The sequence below is a fragment of the Colias eurytheme genome, chromosome 18, assembly GCF_061535395.1.
Source record: "Colias eurytheme isolate Ceu_HAF_F1 chromosome 18, ilColEury1 Martin Lab GWU primary, whole genome shotgun sequence".
Lineage (NCBI taxonomy): Eukaryota > Metazoa > Arthropoda > Insecta > Lepidoptera > Pieridae > Colias > Colias eurytheme.
Genome location: NC_142997.1, coordinates 7,494,808 through 7,512,945, shown reverse-complemented (window position 1 = coordinate 7,512,945; position 18,138 = coordinate 7,494,808). Strand labels below are relative to the sequence as shown.

The following is an 18,138-nucleotide window of genomic DNA, read 5'->3' as shown; positions in this document are numbered from 1 at the left end:
TTAAATCACAAAATTAATAATTATCTGTTTTTAATTATATCTTATATGTACTTTTCTCTGTGGTAGGCAATAAATAAAAAATGTTTGTTTGTAATATCAGATTACAATTATATAAAAAAAATCTCACACCATAAAACAAACAATCATACCTGATCAGTGGACAGCACGAGCTTAGCGTGTTTCTTATCCGCTCTAGTGACTAACAAGAGCGCGCGCGGTGCGGGCGACACAGCCAGCAGCTGGTCGTGGTCGTGCGATACAAGGGCCGCACGTGCGCCGCGACGCAGTAGGGTTAGACCACGCGCGTCCACTGCTAGCCAGAGGGCTCGCGGCCAGTTTGACGTGAACGATTGCTGTGGGATTTAGTGTTCAGTTGTGATTTTTTTTTATATATTACAGGGCAAACGGGCTTGTGGAGCGCCTGATCGCAAGCGAGTCCACCGCCCATATTCATCTACAGGGGTTTCTGTGCCAGGGGATTCCGGTTGAGTAACAATTATGTGATAACTGACCGTTATTAACACGCTGAATTAACAGACAAACGTGCAAAGTGTCCAATTTGCGACACTTAAATGAAATAAGCGAAATTTAAATAAATAATCATGATGTTTAATTAACAACTTTGATTGAGTAATCACGTTAAGAAATTGTCCAAAGCAAAACTCTGCCTACATGTGTATTGTGTTTTAAGTAGTTTTTTTAAATGAACGGTTTAATTAAAAACTAACTCAATCGCGCTTAAGAAATTATCCAAAGCAAAAGTCTGCCTACATGTGTTTTAAGTAGTATTTTAAATAAACCGTTTTTTTTTAATAAAATTACTATCACTTGTAGCGACTCGCTACAAGTGGTAGAGTAATGTAACATTACCGTAACATTTTTGACAACTTCAAAAGAAAGTTAGCACTAAATACAAACCATAACATCAAATATGGTAGCCCTTGCGAGTGGCCAAGACGCAGCTAACGTCAGCGCACGCTGCATAGCCGCATGAGGTGGAGTTCCCCTTAAGGCCAGGTGGTGCAATCTCACAGCTGGTGCTGGTAGAGCTGGTACAAGCCGTGCGGGCAGCACAGCACCAGCTGCAGCTGCGCACTCCGCACCGCCGCTGCACTCGCCCTTAACAACTTGCGCGTGTAACGCTGCTACCATCACCTGCAAGGGAATAAGGATCTTAAGTACTGGATGTTAAAGATCATTTTTGTATGTTCATAAGTAGGCAAAATAGGGGCTTGACGTTGCGTTGCGAAAACATGCACGTATTATATTAACATTTGTCGACAAGGATTCCAATAAAGTAAAAGTAAACAATTGCTAATCATTTTTGTATCAAAGAATGTACATAATTGAATAATATATAATTTATTCGTCCAGTACCCGTACAAATAGTCACATCGAATTTTTTATTATCTGTATTCACATAACTTATATGGTACTCTACACACATACAAACTTTTTCATATTTACTACGTTTATGTGGATATTCAATACGTACCGCTTCATCAGTCTCTATAGGTAGTCGATCGTGTCGTACAGCATGCAGCAGCTGGTAGTAGAGCAGCTCCATTTCAGCCACGCACGCGCTGTGCAGCGGACGGTCGCCCAGGAAGAGACGCTTCTTGAATACTAGCCTGCAATTTATACTTTATTCTTAATATTCTGTTCTCTGACTAGTATGTGGTAGTAGTAGTTGCTCTTATTTTTATTTCGTGGTATGTTTGATTTGGCATATTCTATTTATGTAAATTCAACAAATATTTATGTGTGTTTATTGGTTGTTTCTGTTTATAACTGCAAGTTGCGAACTTGTATCAATGTATGTATACCAGTTTACAACAGGAGTTGATGCATTTGTATTTATGTATGTATGTAAATACATACGTGTACATGTTTTATTAAAAGCTAGACTCTATAGCTGTGTGCGTGTGCAGACATGCACGCAACGGCTGTATGCGCATTGATATGTATTTTTTTATATGCGGCATGGTGTTATGAGTTTGTGTGTGTGTCTCTCTGTATACCTGCAAGCAGCAGCAGTAGCGCCAGCTTTCTCCCACCGTGCAAGCACGTCGCCAACCCGCTCCGCCCCGCCCAGTGCTCGCTCGCCCGTACCCGCGGGGGATGAGTTTGCGCACACCTCGTAGAGCGCGTAACCTGGTGATTATACAATATTTTAGTTATAAACAGTTTTATTAGACTGTGTAAATGGAATAAAAACTGAAATTAAACATTTTTAATAAGGAGTTAAAAAAAATAATTTATAATAAACTAGCGGCCCGCCCCGGCTTCGCCCGTGGTACATATGAAAAATAGATGTTGGCCGATTCTCAGACTTACCCGATATGCACAGAAAATTTCATGAGAATCGGTCCACCCGTTTCGGAGGAGTATGCAGACTAACATTGTGACACGAGAATTTTATATATAAGTAAGATATACTTATCCGATAAAAGTTATGAGTGTTAACTAAACATCCGAAATAATCAATGCATTTGGCTTTAGTATTTCATGGATGTTACATTTATAATGTCCTATTTACAAAGATCAAAATTATTGAAATGAAAATTGTGATATTGTTATTCATACAAATATTGTTTTAGATGGCAATAGAATTTACTACAAATTTTAAATTCAGAGGCTATGACCAATATCCAACCACGTGTTTGAATTAATTATTCCTACAATTATTAAAGCCTTTAATCAACAATTTATGATGATATCCGAGTAATATTACCTGTAGCAGTATCAGTGAGTCCGATCTTCTCCCTCAACATGGCCACCAGATGGTCAGCTGTAGCTGCTGGCCCAAACACCAGCCCATGTTGTTTCCCATCAAGTAGTAATACACGCACGTGCATCGGTCGGCGTGCGCCTGCGCATAGCAGTTCCTCCTTGGAAGGTGCTGTTAGACGACGCGGCACTTGGGCTATGCTTAGTGCCACCTGGTTGGAGGGAAATATTTCTTTGTTAGTAAAATTGGATTTGTGCGAGAACTAAAAAGAAAATACTTCGTCTCACTGTACTGAAATACTAAGAGTAGTTTGGTAGTTTATCGCTTCTTTATTTCTTCATGATAATGAAATATATGGGATAGCATTATGCCTTGTCATATATTCCGATATAATGACAAAATAAAACTTTTTAACCATAAGTTTATTTTATATAGCTAGGCTTAATGATAAAAATAGTTACAACCTATGGTCACATTAATGGATAATAAAGTATAGCAATAACAATTTTAAGTTTAGACAATGTTTGATGTGTTAAAATTATGACTATACGCCAATAAAGTCGAGTGCAAAAATTATGATTTTTTTTCTAATAAATAAATCACGTACCTGTTCAGCGCGTCGTGCGAACTTGCCCTCCTCTCCCGTGTGTAGGGCTGCGGCTCGGTACCGTAAATGGGCTAATAACAAGCGGCGCAGGGGCTTCGCGGGCGGTAGGGCTGCGCCCACCGCTGCACACAGCAGCGCCCAGTGCCGGGCGGACACCCGCGAACTGGGCTCCGGGTGCTCCGTTGTCTGTTGGAGTGTATAAGTTATAGTGGGATAATAAACATTTCATTATGACTAGGCGTTTTGTATTTGCAAGGTCGTTAATAACTTAGGCCCCGGAATCACAGACACCGACACCCGGACCGATCGGGCCACTTGGGGCTCAATGGGTTAATGCAATAATGCCATCAATGTTATGTCAGGATAATAATGTTCTGTCAGGACACCCTAATCGGCTAACGGTATAAAATATTTTACATCCTAATCATTGTTTCAGTTTATTTGCACTATAACATTTAAAGTAAATTAAATTAATTTTGAAATTGAATTTCCGACCTCCCAAATAAAAAATGGTCATATCATCCGTCCGAACTGTAATAGGTCATTGATGCTAACTGTACCTGTTTAATAAGCTGCATGTTACAGATCTTTTTTTGCCGACTGTACCTGTATACTAAGCTGCATATAACAGGTCTTTTGTTGACTGTACCTGTTTAATAAGTGCATGTTACAGATCTTTTTTTGCCGACTGTATCTGCTTAATAAGCTGCATTTAACAGGTCCTTTTTGACGACTGTACCTGTTTACTAAGCTGCATATAACAGGTCTTTTGTTGACTATACCTGTTTAATAAGCTGCATGTAACAGATCTTTTTTTGCCGACTGTATCTGCTTAATAAGCTGCATTTAACAGGTCCTTTTTGGCGACTGTACCTGTTTACTAAGCTGCATATAACAGGTCTTTTTTGCTGACTGTATCTGTTTAATGAGCTGCATATAACAGGTCTTTGGCTGACTGTACCTGTTTAATAAGCTGCATGTACAGCTCGGTGAGCAGCGTGTCCTTCTGCAGACAGCGCTGCAGCAGCGCCTGCGCGAGCGCCACGCGGTCGTCGCTGTCGCTCTCGTGGCTGCTGACGCTGCTGTTGCTGGCCAGTTGCTGCTGCTGCTGCCTCACCTGCTTGATGAGCTGCATGTACAGCTCGGTGAGCAGCGTGTCCTTCTGCAGACAGCGCTGCAGCAGCGCCTGCGCGAGCGCCACGCGGTCGTCGCTGTCGCTCTCGTGGCTGCTGACGCTGCTGTTGCTGGCCAGTTGCTGCTGCTGCTGCCTCACCTGCTTGATGAGCTGCATGTACAGCTCGGTGAGCAGCGTGTCCTTCTGCAGACAGCGCTGCAGCAGCGCCTGCGCGAGCGCCACGCGGTCGTCGCTGTCGCTCTCGTGGCTGCTGACGCTGCTGTTGCTGGCCAGTTGCTGCTGCTGCTGCCTCACCTGCTTGATGAGCTGCATGTACAGCTCGGTGAGCAGCGTGTCCTTCTGCAGACAGCGCTGCAGCAGCGCCTGCGCGAGCGCCACGCGGTCGTCGCTGTCGCTCTCGTGGCTGCTGACGCTGCTGTTGCTGGCCAGTTGCTGCTGCTGCTGCCTCACCTGCTTGATGAGCTGCATGTACAGCTCGGTGAGCAGCGTGTCCTTCTGCAGACAGCGCTGCAGCAGCGCCTGCGCGAGCGCCACGCGGTCGTCGCTGTCGCTCTCGTGGCTGCTGACGCTGCTGTTGCTGGCCAGTTGCTGCTGCTGCTGCCTCACCTGCTTGATGAGCTGCATGTACAGCTCGGTGAGCAGCGTGTCCTTCTGCAGACAGCGCTGCAGCAGCGCCTGCGCGAGCGCCACGCGGTCGTCGCTGTCGCTCTCGTGGCTGCTGACGCTGCTGTTGCTGGCCAGTTGCTGCTGCTGCTGCCTCACCTGCTTGATGAGCTGCATGTACAGCTCGGTGAGCAGCGTGTCCTTCTGCAGACAGCGCTGCAGCAGCGCCTGCGCGAGCGCCACGCGGTCGTCGCTGTCGCTCTCGTGGCTGCTGACGCTGCTGTTGCTGGCCAGTTGCTGCTGCTGCTGCCTCACCTGCTTGATGAGCTGCATGTACAGCTCGGTGAGCAGCGTGTCCTTCTGCAGACAGCGCTGCAGCAGCGCCTGCGCGAGCGCCACGCGGTCGTCGCTGTCGCTCTCGTGGCTGCTGACGCTGCTGTTGCTGGCCAGTTGCTGCTGCTGCTGCCTCACCTGCTTGATGAGCTGCATGTACAGCTCGGTGAGCAGCGTGTCCTTCTGCAGACAGCGCTGCAGCAGCGCCTGCGCGAGCGCCACGCGGTCGTCGCTGTCGCTCTCGTGGCTGCTGACGCTGCTGTTGCTGGCCAGTTGCTGCTGCTGCTGCCTCACCTGCTTGATGAGCTGCATGTACAGCTCGGTGAGCAGCGTGTCCTTCTGCAGACAGCGCTGCAGCAGCGCCTGCGCGAGCGCCACGCGGTCGTCGCTGTCGCTCTCGTGGCTGCTGACGCTGCTGTTGCTGGCCAGGTTGCTGCTGCTGCCCTCGTTGCTGCTCAGACCCGCGTGGCTCATTATGTCCTGTAACGTGATAAGAGTTATTATATGAATCTGACCACCAGTTCTATATGATATGAAAATAATCTAAACACAACACAAAGTTTTAACACATTGCCGATTATTGGATATCAAGACACTGTTTAACTAGTTGACAATACAATCGAACCTTAAATATCTGCATAGCAGCGACTTCCTCAGCCTCATTAAGCTTGGTCAGCGAGTGTGGGAGACTCCGCGCCCAGCACCAGTATGCGGCCGGGAAGCCCTTGTAGCACTCGCCTTGGGATTCCGCAGAGAGGTCCAAGCGGACACGCTCGAGACGGTGCTTGCTTAGTCTGCGGATGAGTTGGATATTAGAGATGTTAAATGAAAAAAAAAAATGAAAAGATATTATATACTTTATATATACTTTAAATAATAATTAACTTCCAATTATTTTTTGAATGAGTGAAAGAGATACATTATTTAGTACAATGTAAAGATAAGTGCCGTTGATACATATAATAACGTATTACTTTATTACTGAATGAAAACGTTTCTTACATTTTTTAAATCAAATGAAATACCTATTATTGTTTAAAATAAAAATATTTCTGAAATGGAATTCTTCTCTCACACAAAATCACATGACGCAAAATTATTTTTGAGTGAAATTTGACACATTTTAAAAAGGGATTTCACGTAAGAAGTACGAGCACATGTAAAAAATACGTACCTTCTGAGCGTATTCCTCAAGAATCCTCCCGCAGAGAGATCCGGCGGTCTTCTCAATAGACCACAATCAACCAAAGCCCGTCTAGCAGACCGCAGTGCGGCCGCCAGTCGCGTACGTTCACTCACCGGTGCCGCATGTCTTGGTGGTTCCTCCAAGACTTTATCATGCTAGAGAAGCGAAATAAATAAATACCTTCTGAGGGTATTCCTCAAGAATCCTCCCGCGGAGAGATCAGGCGGTCTTCTCAATAGACCACAGTCAACCAATGCCCGTCTAGCAGAGCGCAATGCGGCCGCCAGTCGCGTACGTTCACTCGCCGGTGCCGCACGTCTTGGTGGCTCTTCGGAAAGGCTGTTCGCAAGGGTTGGACTGTATGCCGCCATTAACCATGCTGCTTCTTGTTTTTGTGCGCATTCGAGTACTATGCACCTGGGAAAGAAGATATAATGAAGTTATATATAAAATAAGAAATTGTTGTATGTCGAGCGGGAAATAACTTAGTGAAAAAGATCTGTTCATTGCTTCGTTCAATTAGGACAAAAAGTGTCTTTTTCTTAGTGTATCTCATAATATTCAGTGATTCAGACTGTTAATTATTATGATACAAATAACAGGAATAACAATGTGTCTGGGTTAAATTGTTGGGTATGTTGCAATAACGTGGAAAACTAACCTAAGTTCTGCAAGCGAATAAAATGAGTTAATGAAATATTTAGATCTACACTAACCTCAATCCATCATGTTGTCCATGGTGAGTTAAGCTAAGAGTGAGTCCATTATCCACTGGATCCATGAGTATCGCAGCTATATTCGAATATGGGTATTCTGCTAGCACTACTTTATCTGCTGGTCGAACAAGGACTACACCTTCTGATCCTACTCCTAGCATTACATTCGGACCTGTTGACATAAGACAATAAATAAATAAATAAATAAATTTTTCCATTTTCCTGAAATATTTACTGCTGTTTAAATGCAAAAAGTTTCTAACTCGCATCTTAATTATTTTTTATTTCGACCAACTTGGCTATACTTTAAAATTAACAAAATATAGGAACATAACTTTACAAATGCCCACTTCATCTTTTTCGGTACATGAGAAGGTATACTTTAACGGGAAAACTTTTCTTACATAAAGCTTTGATAAATATTTTTAAATGGCGTTTAATATAATAAAATGTATGTACGTACCATGAGCCCAATATCCTTTGTAGGTAACAGGGAACAGTGTGACGCCATATAAAGGATACTGCATCACACAGGATAGGTATAAAGCTTTGGCGGTTAATTCCGCTCGTCCTGCGCCGTATTGACGATGCGCTTGGGCCAGTATTGTTGCCTAAAAGTATTAAAAATGTTATAAGAACAAGAAAATATGGGTTGTTTATTTCATAAATTCAATTAAGTATACAAATAAAAGAAGGGCGAAAGTGTATAGAAATAATCAATTATGGTAGGATAACATTGTTTTCAAATGTTTATATATCAGTATAGAAGTTTTTAATCATTAATGGAGTTCGTATTCTCTTCAATATTTACATATTATACCCACATAGTCAAAGAAAATTCTCATGGGAATGATTTGTTTGAACAAGAACTTCTATTATAGTGACCAAATTGTACTCTCCAGCACATATTATGACATTAATACTAACCCATTGATGCGCTGGTCTAGTTTTAGCGATCCTCGGTGGTAGGAACTGCTCAGGGTGTGAATAATACGCCCTTGTGTGAGGGGGCGGAGGGCTAGCGGCTGGTTCCCCCAAGGACACTTGAGCTTGAAGCCCTGCTAGTTGGAGCGCTACTTTCTCGGAGACTGGGAACTCGTCCATCTAAAAGGATATGAATATTTATAAAATTGAAATTAGACAGCATTATGATGGTTGTAAAAATGAATTTACATATAAAATATTGATATATCTTTTTAAAAAGTGGAAAAATCTATCGTAATTTATTACTCTTTTTTCAAAATGTACATTAACGATATTTTTATTATTTTACCACATTTTTTTAAGACGAAGAGAAGATAAGAGTAAGTAAGAGTAGCAAAACAGAGTATAGAAAAGAAAAAACATACCTTTACAACACTATGCACAGCTTGTGCATACAACAGAGCGACTTCTACAGGATCGTGTGGCAGTTCTCGACCGCCGCGGAACAAACGACGCTTGAACACGAAGCGGTTATCTGCTGACCCTCCACCAGGACCTTGTTGCCTATGAAAATAATGTAGAAAATTGTTATATGTTTTATTTTATTATTTTTTTTTTTAAAGTTATACACCATGAAATTTGAACGGTCGGCTATATTCTTCTGTTACATTCTAACTAATCTTTAATTAATTAAATCACACGAATAAATTATTCCTGTGTTTTCTGCTTCCCTGTTTATTCATTGCATTACTAAGACGTGCTATAAACAAATACAGTCACAATCGCATATTATAAAACTCTGCCGAGCTCTGCTATGCAGGCAGAGTTTAGATAACCTAGTTTATGCTTTATGTTCTACTAGCGGTCCGCCCCGGCTTCGCCCGTGGTACATATTTCGCAATAAAAGGTAGCCTATGTTCTTTCTCAGGGTCTAAAGATTATCTGTGCCAAATTTCATCAAAATCGGTCCAGTAGTTTATGCGTGAAAACCATACATACATGATTACAAACCTTTATAATATTAGTATAGATTGAACATAAAGCATAATTCATACTCACATCTCCCACGCAGCGATAACATCATACAAGTACTGTGTAGCCCGCACGTGTTCCTCCGTACTGGCTCTTTGTTGGTACACCGCCCAGCCAGCCCTCGCATTGGGAGGCAAACCCAGCTTATCAGCTAGTCAAATTTGTCTACACCACAAATACTTACATCTCCCACGCAGCGATCACATCATACAAGTATTGCGTAGCTCGCACATGTTCCTCCGTACTGGCTCTTTGTTGGTACACTGCCCAGCCAGCCCTCGCATTGGGAGGCAAACCCAGCTTATCAGCTAGTCTCGCTGCCGCAGCCGCTGCTGTGTCCGCGGGGTGCACGTCTATGGCCTTCGTGCGACCGTCCAGGAAGAAGAATCGGCACACTATGGTACCGAGGCGGCGCATTGCCTGTCAAATATATAAAGCATTATTAATCATTACGTATGCGAGTCATTTTTTGATATTTTTTGTCCAACTCTGTGCATACTGCGTAGTGATGAAATTTAAGATGTTCCCACGATGAGTTTTTAACTCGTATATCTTTAAAATTGGATATGGTCGGATTACAGAAATGAAATGTAAAAAAACTCGATTCGATAACGTGTTTGGGATATCTCACGTAACGTTTGACAGCTATTTAATATGTAGGCGAAGAAGTATGAATATCGAGTACTTCTGCAAGTACTAGTATACTACAACAGTGGTTGTAGCTAATAAGAACTGAAAGTAAAACGACTAAAAGATCAGATTTTTCAAATACTCATGCGCTATTGTACAAGTTGATGAGAAACAACCATAGTGGTTTACTCACAGCAATCTCCACAGTACTCGGCGGCAGCTGTCTCGGCGCAGCACCCCTGCAGTTATCCAAGCACCACTGCGCACAGTGCGAAGCCCGGGCGCTAGAGGTCACCGACCCCACTGACGTCATGGACCCCCCACCAGGTGAGCTGAGTGGACGAGCACGTGCACGTAACCACGCGCAGTAGTAACGGGCTAGACCGCGGCTCGGTTGCCAGGCAACCGCGCATAAACAGAGGATCAGCCACACACGTTCCGCCCACTCTTCTACGGGGCATTCGGTGATCTGGAATGTGGAAATTAGTAGCCGAAATTTATGGTACAAGAAAATAATGAAAGGTGAATTTTGAGAACTTTCTATTATTTGTAAGAATTAAAGCAAAATAATGCATTAATATGGACAAGGAAAATTAAAATAAAAAACAAACTGTCTTACCACAAAAAACTTTAGACAGGGTTTAAGCGCGGGTTCTCTATAATCTGTTTTTGTCGTATTTCACATGGACAACTATTAAAGTGACATATAGCTCTGTTTTAAAGTTAGACTGTAAAATGGTTTTGTGGTAAGACCAATTATGTTGTTTGTGTAATTCGTTGGTGAAACTTACTTGTCGAACGCACTGTACTAATATTTCGTCACGTAGTTCCTCCCGCTCTAGACCCTTTCCAATAATCGACTGAATTACTTGCGTTTCTTTTTCCGAAGTTAATTCTCCTCTCATGTAGCGACATAGATCCTGCAAACAAATATTATCAATTAATATGTTTGGAGTCTTCCATATCAGTAATATGGACATTCAAAAGTAGTATTTATTAAGTTGTATTTATGTAATTAAATGTGTCGTATGTAGTTCGCAAACTTGACACTTCTTCTTATATATAAAATTCTCGTGTCACAATGTTAGTCTGCATACTCCTCCGAAACGGGTGGACCGATTCTCATGAAATTTTCTGTGCATATCGGGTAAGTCTGAGAATCGGCCAACATCTATTTTTCATATGTACCACGGGCGAAGCCGGGGCGGACCGCTAGTTTATTTATAATATTGTGTCTAGATGTTTTCTAAAAATTACAAAGTTTACAATAAATAAGTAAATAAATAAAATATACTAACTCTGAAAATATTCACAGCAGCCGTAACACTGTCTGGGTCATGAAGCTGTATATGAGAGGTGGGGATGTTATTTCCTTTGTGATAAGTAATCATTTCTTCTTTGGTTAAGAGCTCCATTGACTTGCTCTTGCGAGTTAATGTCGCCATGATTGTACCTGAAGAATATAAGAATTTCAAACGTTTAGAAATAAAATAGAATTTAATAATAATGGTGATTAATAGTTTCTTTCAGTGTATACAGTAATTTTGGATAAATAATTAGTTTTCGGAGAAAAAATTGATGAAAAGATGCCAATTTCTTGTATCAGAAACTATGCAAACGCGGCAAGAACATTTTGTTTTCCCTGATTTTGTAATATGAGTAGGTTAAATAAATATAATTGTTATTACAGTATTGACCTACAGTATCCAGATATTTTGTTCATTTTACCTGGTCAAAAAGTTCAAATTAGAAATATAATTACAACTTCTAGTAACTAAATATTAGTGTTACCTTCTGGTGATCGAGGATGGTCGTTAAAATAAAGTTTAGCAAATTCGGTAAGGTCACTGGAATCAGCAGGAGCTTCAGTACTAGCGGGTGTTGTTTCCAATTGATGCAGTCTTCGCTCCACACGTTCTTTCCTACGAGCGCTGCGTTCTGTGTTCTGGAAAGTCGACAATGTTTTTTTTAATCTGCTTAATTGGTCGATGTTAAAAGTGATATACTATGAAAAGGCGCAGTCTTATGTCCTACAATTTTTACTATGCAAGCAAAATATATTTCAATTTTATAAAGATTCATTTTGCGTTTTGTTCTATTTACACTATATGGACTTCCAAATATTTGGATCGTTTTAATGGTTGAATTTCCATAAAATGGACAACCATAACAAGAATCCACTTTTTTGATTGACAGAATGATGATGAGAAAGGTTATTAACAGAACTGTTTTTCGGTCTTTTATAGATTGATGTAGGTTATCAACTTACATTGGCGTCTCCATTCAACATGGGAGGAGGACTGATGCAGCTAGAATCCATAGCAGTGGAAGGTGTTTCCGCTTGTTCCGGTGACGTCACAGAGCTGGGTAATGGCGGTAGAGGTGCTTCCGGTTCTGGCTCCTCCTTGCTTGAAATGCTGAACACAATGTTGTTATAAAACACATGTGAAAGGTAAACAATAAATGTGGAAATGCATATCGAATATAATGTCGCGTTGAATATGTGGGAAATGAAGCCTATTATATTCTTTGTGTCTTACAATAGACAGGATTCCTTAAATAATAAAATATAAAAAAAAGTTTTGCTTTAGAAACCTTATTTGTTTTATTTTGAAGTGAAACGGTCGCATCATGACAATACCGTCACGTCATGGAGTGGCGACGATTTTGGTATTTTTGAATCTTGCCAAAGTAGTTTCACTTCTGACAAGTGTGCTTGGCACACACGCACTTTTTTATTTATATGAAATAAAAAATACATACCCATTACTTTCTGGTGGGTTAAATGGCGGCGGTGGTGGTGGGGGTGACAGCACTGGTGGTTCAGACGGTGGCCGCGGTATCACAGATTCGTATATCGGCTCCTTATCTTTGATAACCATGAGCTTTCCGTTTGGAATTATTCCGTTCGTAAGCTCTGGGGGGGTTGTGTCTAGAAGTGAGGTGATTTTTAGTATATTGTCTTTTAGAAATTCCATATTCACGAATTTAAATGTACAAGTAAAATGCTAATCACATTTACATTCTAATTTCTATTATGTTTGTGATAGAGGGTTAAATCGTTAATAGTTTGTGTGTAAATCTATAGTATGTTATGTTAATTAGTTTTTGTGTAAAGCCGGGTATCCACTTAGGTTCGCCGTGGTTTGCGAACACTGTGTGCTCCGCGAACGTGAACGTGTACAGTGTACACACTTAGGCTGCAACATCAGTGCTCCTGTCGGAACCACGGCGAACCTAAGTGGATACCCGGCTTAGGATACAAATAAAAGATTCTAAAAAAATTAAAAACTAGTTGATGAAAAACTACTCGAAATTATGACTTTCTATTCCTTTTAAATTAAGTTGTATTTGATATTTGATTTTATTATTATTGTTTACTTTACGAGGCATTATAAAGCTGTTTATTATGTGTTATTTGAGTTGGATGAAATTATTAATGGAATGATGTATGATGCAGCAAAGCAGTCTAATATTCCTATATTATAGTAAGCGTAATAAGATAGAAGAGAAGAAGACGCGACCTTTAACCTATATTTAATTAGTTAGTCCTATCCTTTGTACAAAATATGGCAAGTTAAAAATAAAGAATAATGTTAAGTGTTAGACGTTAGTATCTCTATACTTTTCCTAGAAGACTTCCTACTGCTGATAATATTAATTTACACTTTGCACATAAAGTTAATATTTTGTGTCCCCTACATAAGGAAATTGTCCATACTCAAACTAAAGTTAATTCTAGACATCCATAATTAAATTGTCCATCGATAGCATTTGTTTCATTAATGTGACTTATTCTATCGACTATATATAGTTTTAAGTTTGGTTAATAAACCTATCGACTGTACTTATTTATTTGTTTGTTAATATATTATTATGAACCTTTAAGGGGCGGTGGCGGCGGGGGGCCGGCGGGCTCGGGGAGCGAGCACAGGGGCGGAGGGGGGAAGGGCGGCGAGTCCAGCGCGGGGCCGCAGCTCGGCGGGGGGGGGAGCGTCAGCGATGACGTCATCTCACCGTTCGGTATGCGACCTGCGTGCGCGCCGTGTGAGTAAGTATTTAATACGTATTTCGCAAGGTAAAAGTAATTTTTTCCCCCTTCTTAATTTTTTTTTTATCTTCTCTAGAAATTTTTTCATATTTTTTCTTCCCCTTCTTGAAAAAATTTTACTCATGTACAATGCCATTTGGTAAAGTACAATTTGTGCCCACCGATTCGTTTAGTTTAGCAATTTCATTGCTATTAGTTACAACTGTTTTTTGCTTCAATTAAATCTTTGTAAAGACTATATATGTTTATCAAATATGAAACTTATAAATAAACGTGTACCAAAGTATTGAGTCTGTCTATAATATTATGTAACTGTTAATCACAACGCCACCAAATTTGAGATTCCCACATACCCATCCCCATCGAATTGCCAATATACAGGATTTAATAATTTTTTATACACTAGCGAAGCTCACTGTACAACATAGAAAGCGTTATTCTATAAACCATCACCACAAAACATTTTAAATAATAAAAACATACCGTTCATAGATGAAGTCATATTATCAGGGGTGCCGTTTACAATCCCGTTACTGTGATTGGATGTGGGGGTAGCGGGGTGAAGTATGGAGTGTAGGGGGAGGGAGTTGGGGGGAGGGGGAGGGATGAACTCAGAGGGGGCGCCGTCCGGTTTGCGTTGAGCGTCTGTGTGCTTAGTGAGCTCGTTCATTTCTTCTGCTAGCACGTGTTCCAGCTAAAATGTGGGAAAAATATGGGTTGTTACTTTTATGAGGTGATTACAATAATTATTAGATGATCAGTACCGATGTTAATAACTTCAGATGATTTATTGTTGAAAGTATTTAATAATACAGATATATTGATGAAAAATATTAACAATGTTTTTAATATTTATTGGTATCGCTGCTAACGATTTGTGAGATACTTATATCAATACACAAAATTAAACTATAAATGTTTTATACTTAAAAAAAATATGTTAATCAAGTATTTATAAAAAAAATGTATTATGTTTCTACCTTATGTTCTAATTATATCCCTACAACCTACCTCTTGATTCAAATCATCAGCCAATCTTTCAATAGAGTCTCCAATCTCATTGATAGTGGGCTGATGTGCCGGTTGACCATCTGGAGCACCCCTTTGTGCTGGAACATCAGCCAGGAAGTCGAACAGATTGTCCAGGTTCACGGATTCCGCTCTTGCTCCAGAACAGGATATACCGCGGAGTTGATCCGCCATGCTTTCCAGTTCTGCTCGCTCTTGTTCCGCTTTTTCTGCCAGGCTGTAAGGTAAGATGTTTAAGTTATGAACCTTTATGTTCATTTTTTGCAGACTGCTCTAATATTATTAATAATTATGTTTATTTTACATTGAACTGCACATAACAAGCTGCTTGCATTTATATAGAGAATGTTTCTGGAGATATCAAATATTGGCATTTACCCTGGAAATTGCTCAATACCATAATTTAACTATAGTTGCTGAAAGTTTGAATAATTAAATAGTATTCTCGCTATACAATTGACACGAAGAGTAGTGTCAAAGTATAAAAATCTGATTAATATACTTTGTATTTAAGATATGAAGTCAGATCTTACCTTTAACTAACCGCTACAAAATTCTGAATCATAATATAATTAGCAACTAAAGGCCACTCGTTTCTACCTCATACCAAACTATCTTACCTGTTCCTCTCCTCCCGTAATTTGATTTCCTGGTTGACTCTCTTCATTTCTCGTAAAGCAGCAGCGACTTCCCTCGCGAAAGCGCCTCTCAAGTGCCTCTGTAGTGTTAGAGCAGCTCTTCGTAAACGTAAGAAGGCTGCTCGATCGTACTTCTTACCAAACTATATCTTACCTGTTCCTTTCCTCCCGTAATTTGATCTCCTGGTTGACCCTCTTCATTTCTCGTAAAGCAGCAGCGACTTCCCTCGCGAAAGCGCCTCTCAAGTGCCTCTGTAGTGTCAGAGCAGCTCTTCGTAACCGTAAGAAAGCAGCTCGTTCGAACCAACCGCGCCATGCAGCTTGAAGGACTACAGCTGCTTTACGCCATTGGAGGTATTGACGGCGGGCTATTGAGCCTTTGTACCACTGTGAAGTTATATTGGGTATTAATGAGTACAATAATGTTTGTTTTAACATAATTAGATATGAAGGTAAAAGCTAACTTTGGAATTGATGTATTTATGGTATCCAGTATTTATTTTTAATAGTATTGTCTGTACTGTCTTGTTTAATAGTATAGTTAATATAACTTGATTAATACATATATACTGAATTATCTATGTCTATTCTTTAATTAGTAATGAATTATTTGTATTATCTATTCTTTTTTTTTTTTAATCTTTTTGATGCGCCCTCGCTTTTTACCAATGTCTTACATGTCCTTTATTTTTATGGTTGCCTGGAAGAGATTGCTATTAAGCAATAAGGCCGCCTATTGTACACTTTAAAATTTTGTGTATTCACTTATTTAAATTTCTGTTATATGTACAATAAAGTGTCATAAATAAATAAATAAATAAATATTGTCCTTTGATTTCTAGTATTATTGTATAACACAAATACACTCATATTCCGTATCGAAAATTTTTGCAACTGCAACATGTCTTGAAAAAGTTTTAAAATTTATTTATAATTCAACATCTTTAAGAAAGCTTAATACAATTCAGATTTCACTTACCTTTTGTATGAGTAATGCCGAAGACTGTAATAAAGCTGATCTTCTAGCTTCTAGTGGGCCATGCACAGAACTCCTCATGAATATTTTTGTGTGTCCAATTTGCCAGTCGTCTTTTGGTGCATTTACGAGTTCCATTATAGCTCTGTAATAGCAGCAACAATTATTTATTAAAAAAATTGGTTGTCTGTAAAGTCGGTTTACTGACGATAGTTGAACGTGACAACGTCCGATTGTGCTTCTTTGTCGCTCGTTCCGCGCTCTCGCTCGCACTTCAAGCCTTACATGGAACGCCTCAGATGAGTCAGAGCGAGGTAACGCCGCATGAGTCATGTTTTTTCGTGCGTGCAGCCGGCTTTATCGAATTATAAGACGTTGTCACGTCAAAAGCATTACATTGTTTCCAGGGTAATATGTCCATGAAACGTATCACATTATTGTATTTATTAAAATATACATAGTAAAATAATAGGATCCCGCAACCTCTGCTGCAAGTAGCAGTATTACGCTCAGAATAAAGGTGCTACACATTTAAACCGCGCTCTTTAACTCTTATTGTAGTTGAATGTACATAATATTATATAAATTTTCCTTCAGGATCCTGAAAGAGTAGGGTCCAATACTTACGTGACATCCGGATCCCGTGGTCTAGGATGCGGTAATAAACATCTGTATCTCGCACAAAACAATGGTGCGGGTAGATGTACGGGGTAGCCATCACGGCGTATCCGTACAATTTCGTTCATGCCCAGGTACCGTAGTTGTTCAAGTACTAGTTGTTCGTTGTATTTGCCAGCCACTTTGTGTTCGTTCGGCTTTATGCAGCGGACATACCTGTTGAAGTGAAAACTTCTTTAGCGGCGTTGATCACTTTTTCTGTAATGGGTATAAAATCTTAAACTCGCGTCAGGACACGTGACCTGATCGAAAAAGCGTAAGACGGATACCATTCCAAAATATCAAACATGCTCAACGTTAATAATCAAGTTTTCACTTCTGCCGGCACTCCCGGAGTGCAACCCGTCTTTTTTTGATTAGGCTATAGGTTGTGTTATGGATAGATTGCAAGTCAGCGTTTGATAAGGTAAAACTAAAATGTATTAGCTGCAGCATAATAGTAGTAATTTACAAGATAACTAAACGTTTTAAGGAGTTATAATTAAGAACAAAGAACTATTGATCAAAAAAAATTCCATGATGACTTTTAAAAATTACTTAGAAGTTGAGATTACAATTTTGTACCAAAAATGTATTACACAAGTCAAATAAGTAAGGTGCTTACTAAAAAATTCATTCGTGCATCATAATTTTAAATCTAAAGTCATCTTAAGGACTCACCATACGTCAGTAACTTGTAGCATATCAACTAAAGATTGTAACTGTGCTCTAAAAGTGTCCACCACAGTGGGTCTGCCTTTGGAAGTGCCGCGTTGTGTTGTGCTCGTTGAACCGGGGCTTGAGAGTGATACATCCTGTATACATTGTTATTTTTTAAAATGGTTATTGGAGAAAGAAGACATGAAAGAAAAGAGGAGAAATAAGACTGA

The 18,138-nt window shown here is 40.2% G+C and overlaps 1 protein-coding gene across 1 annotated transcript in view; it reads right to left on the bottom strand.

The window, feature by feature from the left end:
• Myo81F (unconventional myosin 81F) overlaps window positions 1-18,138 on the bottom strand; it is an 89,335-nt gene that overhangs the window by 2,461 nt on the left and 68,736 nt on the right. The window contains exons 13-39 of the mRNA XM_090112108.1: window positions 17,930-18,063; window positions 17,219-17,425; window positions 16,595-16,736; window positions 15,770-16,002; window positions 14,960-15,194; window positions 14,432-14,642; window positions 13,780-13,929; window positions 12,661-12,829; window positions 12,167-12,314; window positions 11,689-11,842; window positions 11,196-11,350; window positions 10,689-10,817; window positions 10,091-10,366; window positions 9,452-9,687; window positions 8,661-8,799; window positions 8,239-8,415; window positions 7,775-7,922; window positions 7,312-7,483; window positions 6,776-7,012; window positions 6,035-6,203; window positions 5,704-5,889; window positions 3,339-3,524; window positions 2,735-2,942; window positions 2,022-2,154; window positions 1,496-1,631; window positions 919-1,155; window positions 150-353 (exon numbers count right to left, since the gene is read on the bottom strand). Coding sequence (XP_089968234.1) covers window positions 150-353; window positions 919-1,155; window positions 1,496-1,631; window positions 2,022-2,154; window positions 2,735-2,942; window positions 3,339-3,524; window positions 5,704-5,889; window positions 6,035-6,203; window positions 6,776-7,012; window positions 7,312-7,483; window positions 7,775-7,922; window positions 8,239-8,415; window positions 8,661-8,799; window positions 9,452-9,687; window positions 10,091-10,366; window positions 10,689-10,817; window positions 11,196-11,350; window positions 11,689-11,842; window positions 12,167-12,314; window positions 12,661-12,829; window positions 13,780-13,929; window positions 14,432-14,642; window positions 14,960-15,194; window positions 15,770-16,002; window positions 16,595-16,736; window positions 17,219-17,425; window positions 17,930-18,063 — 4,911 coding nt within the window. The remainder of the gene's footprint in view (window positions 1-149; window positions 354-918; window positions 1,156-1,495; window positions 1,632-2,021; window positions 2,155-2,734; window positions 2,943-3,338; window positions 3,525-5,703; window positions 5,890-6,034; window positions 6,204-6,775; window positions 7,013-7,311; window positions 7,484-7,774; window positions 7,923-8,238; window positions 8,416-8,660; window positions 8,800-9,451; window positions 9,688-10,090; window positions 10,367-10,688; window positions 10,818-11,195; window positions 11,351-11,688; window positions 11,843-12,166; window positions 12,315-12,660; window positions 12,830-13,779; window positions 13,930-14,431; window positions 14,643-14,959; window positions 15,195-15,769; window positions 16,003-16,594; window positions 16,737-17,218; window positions 17,426-17,929; window positions 18,064-18,138) is intronic.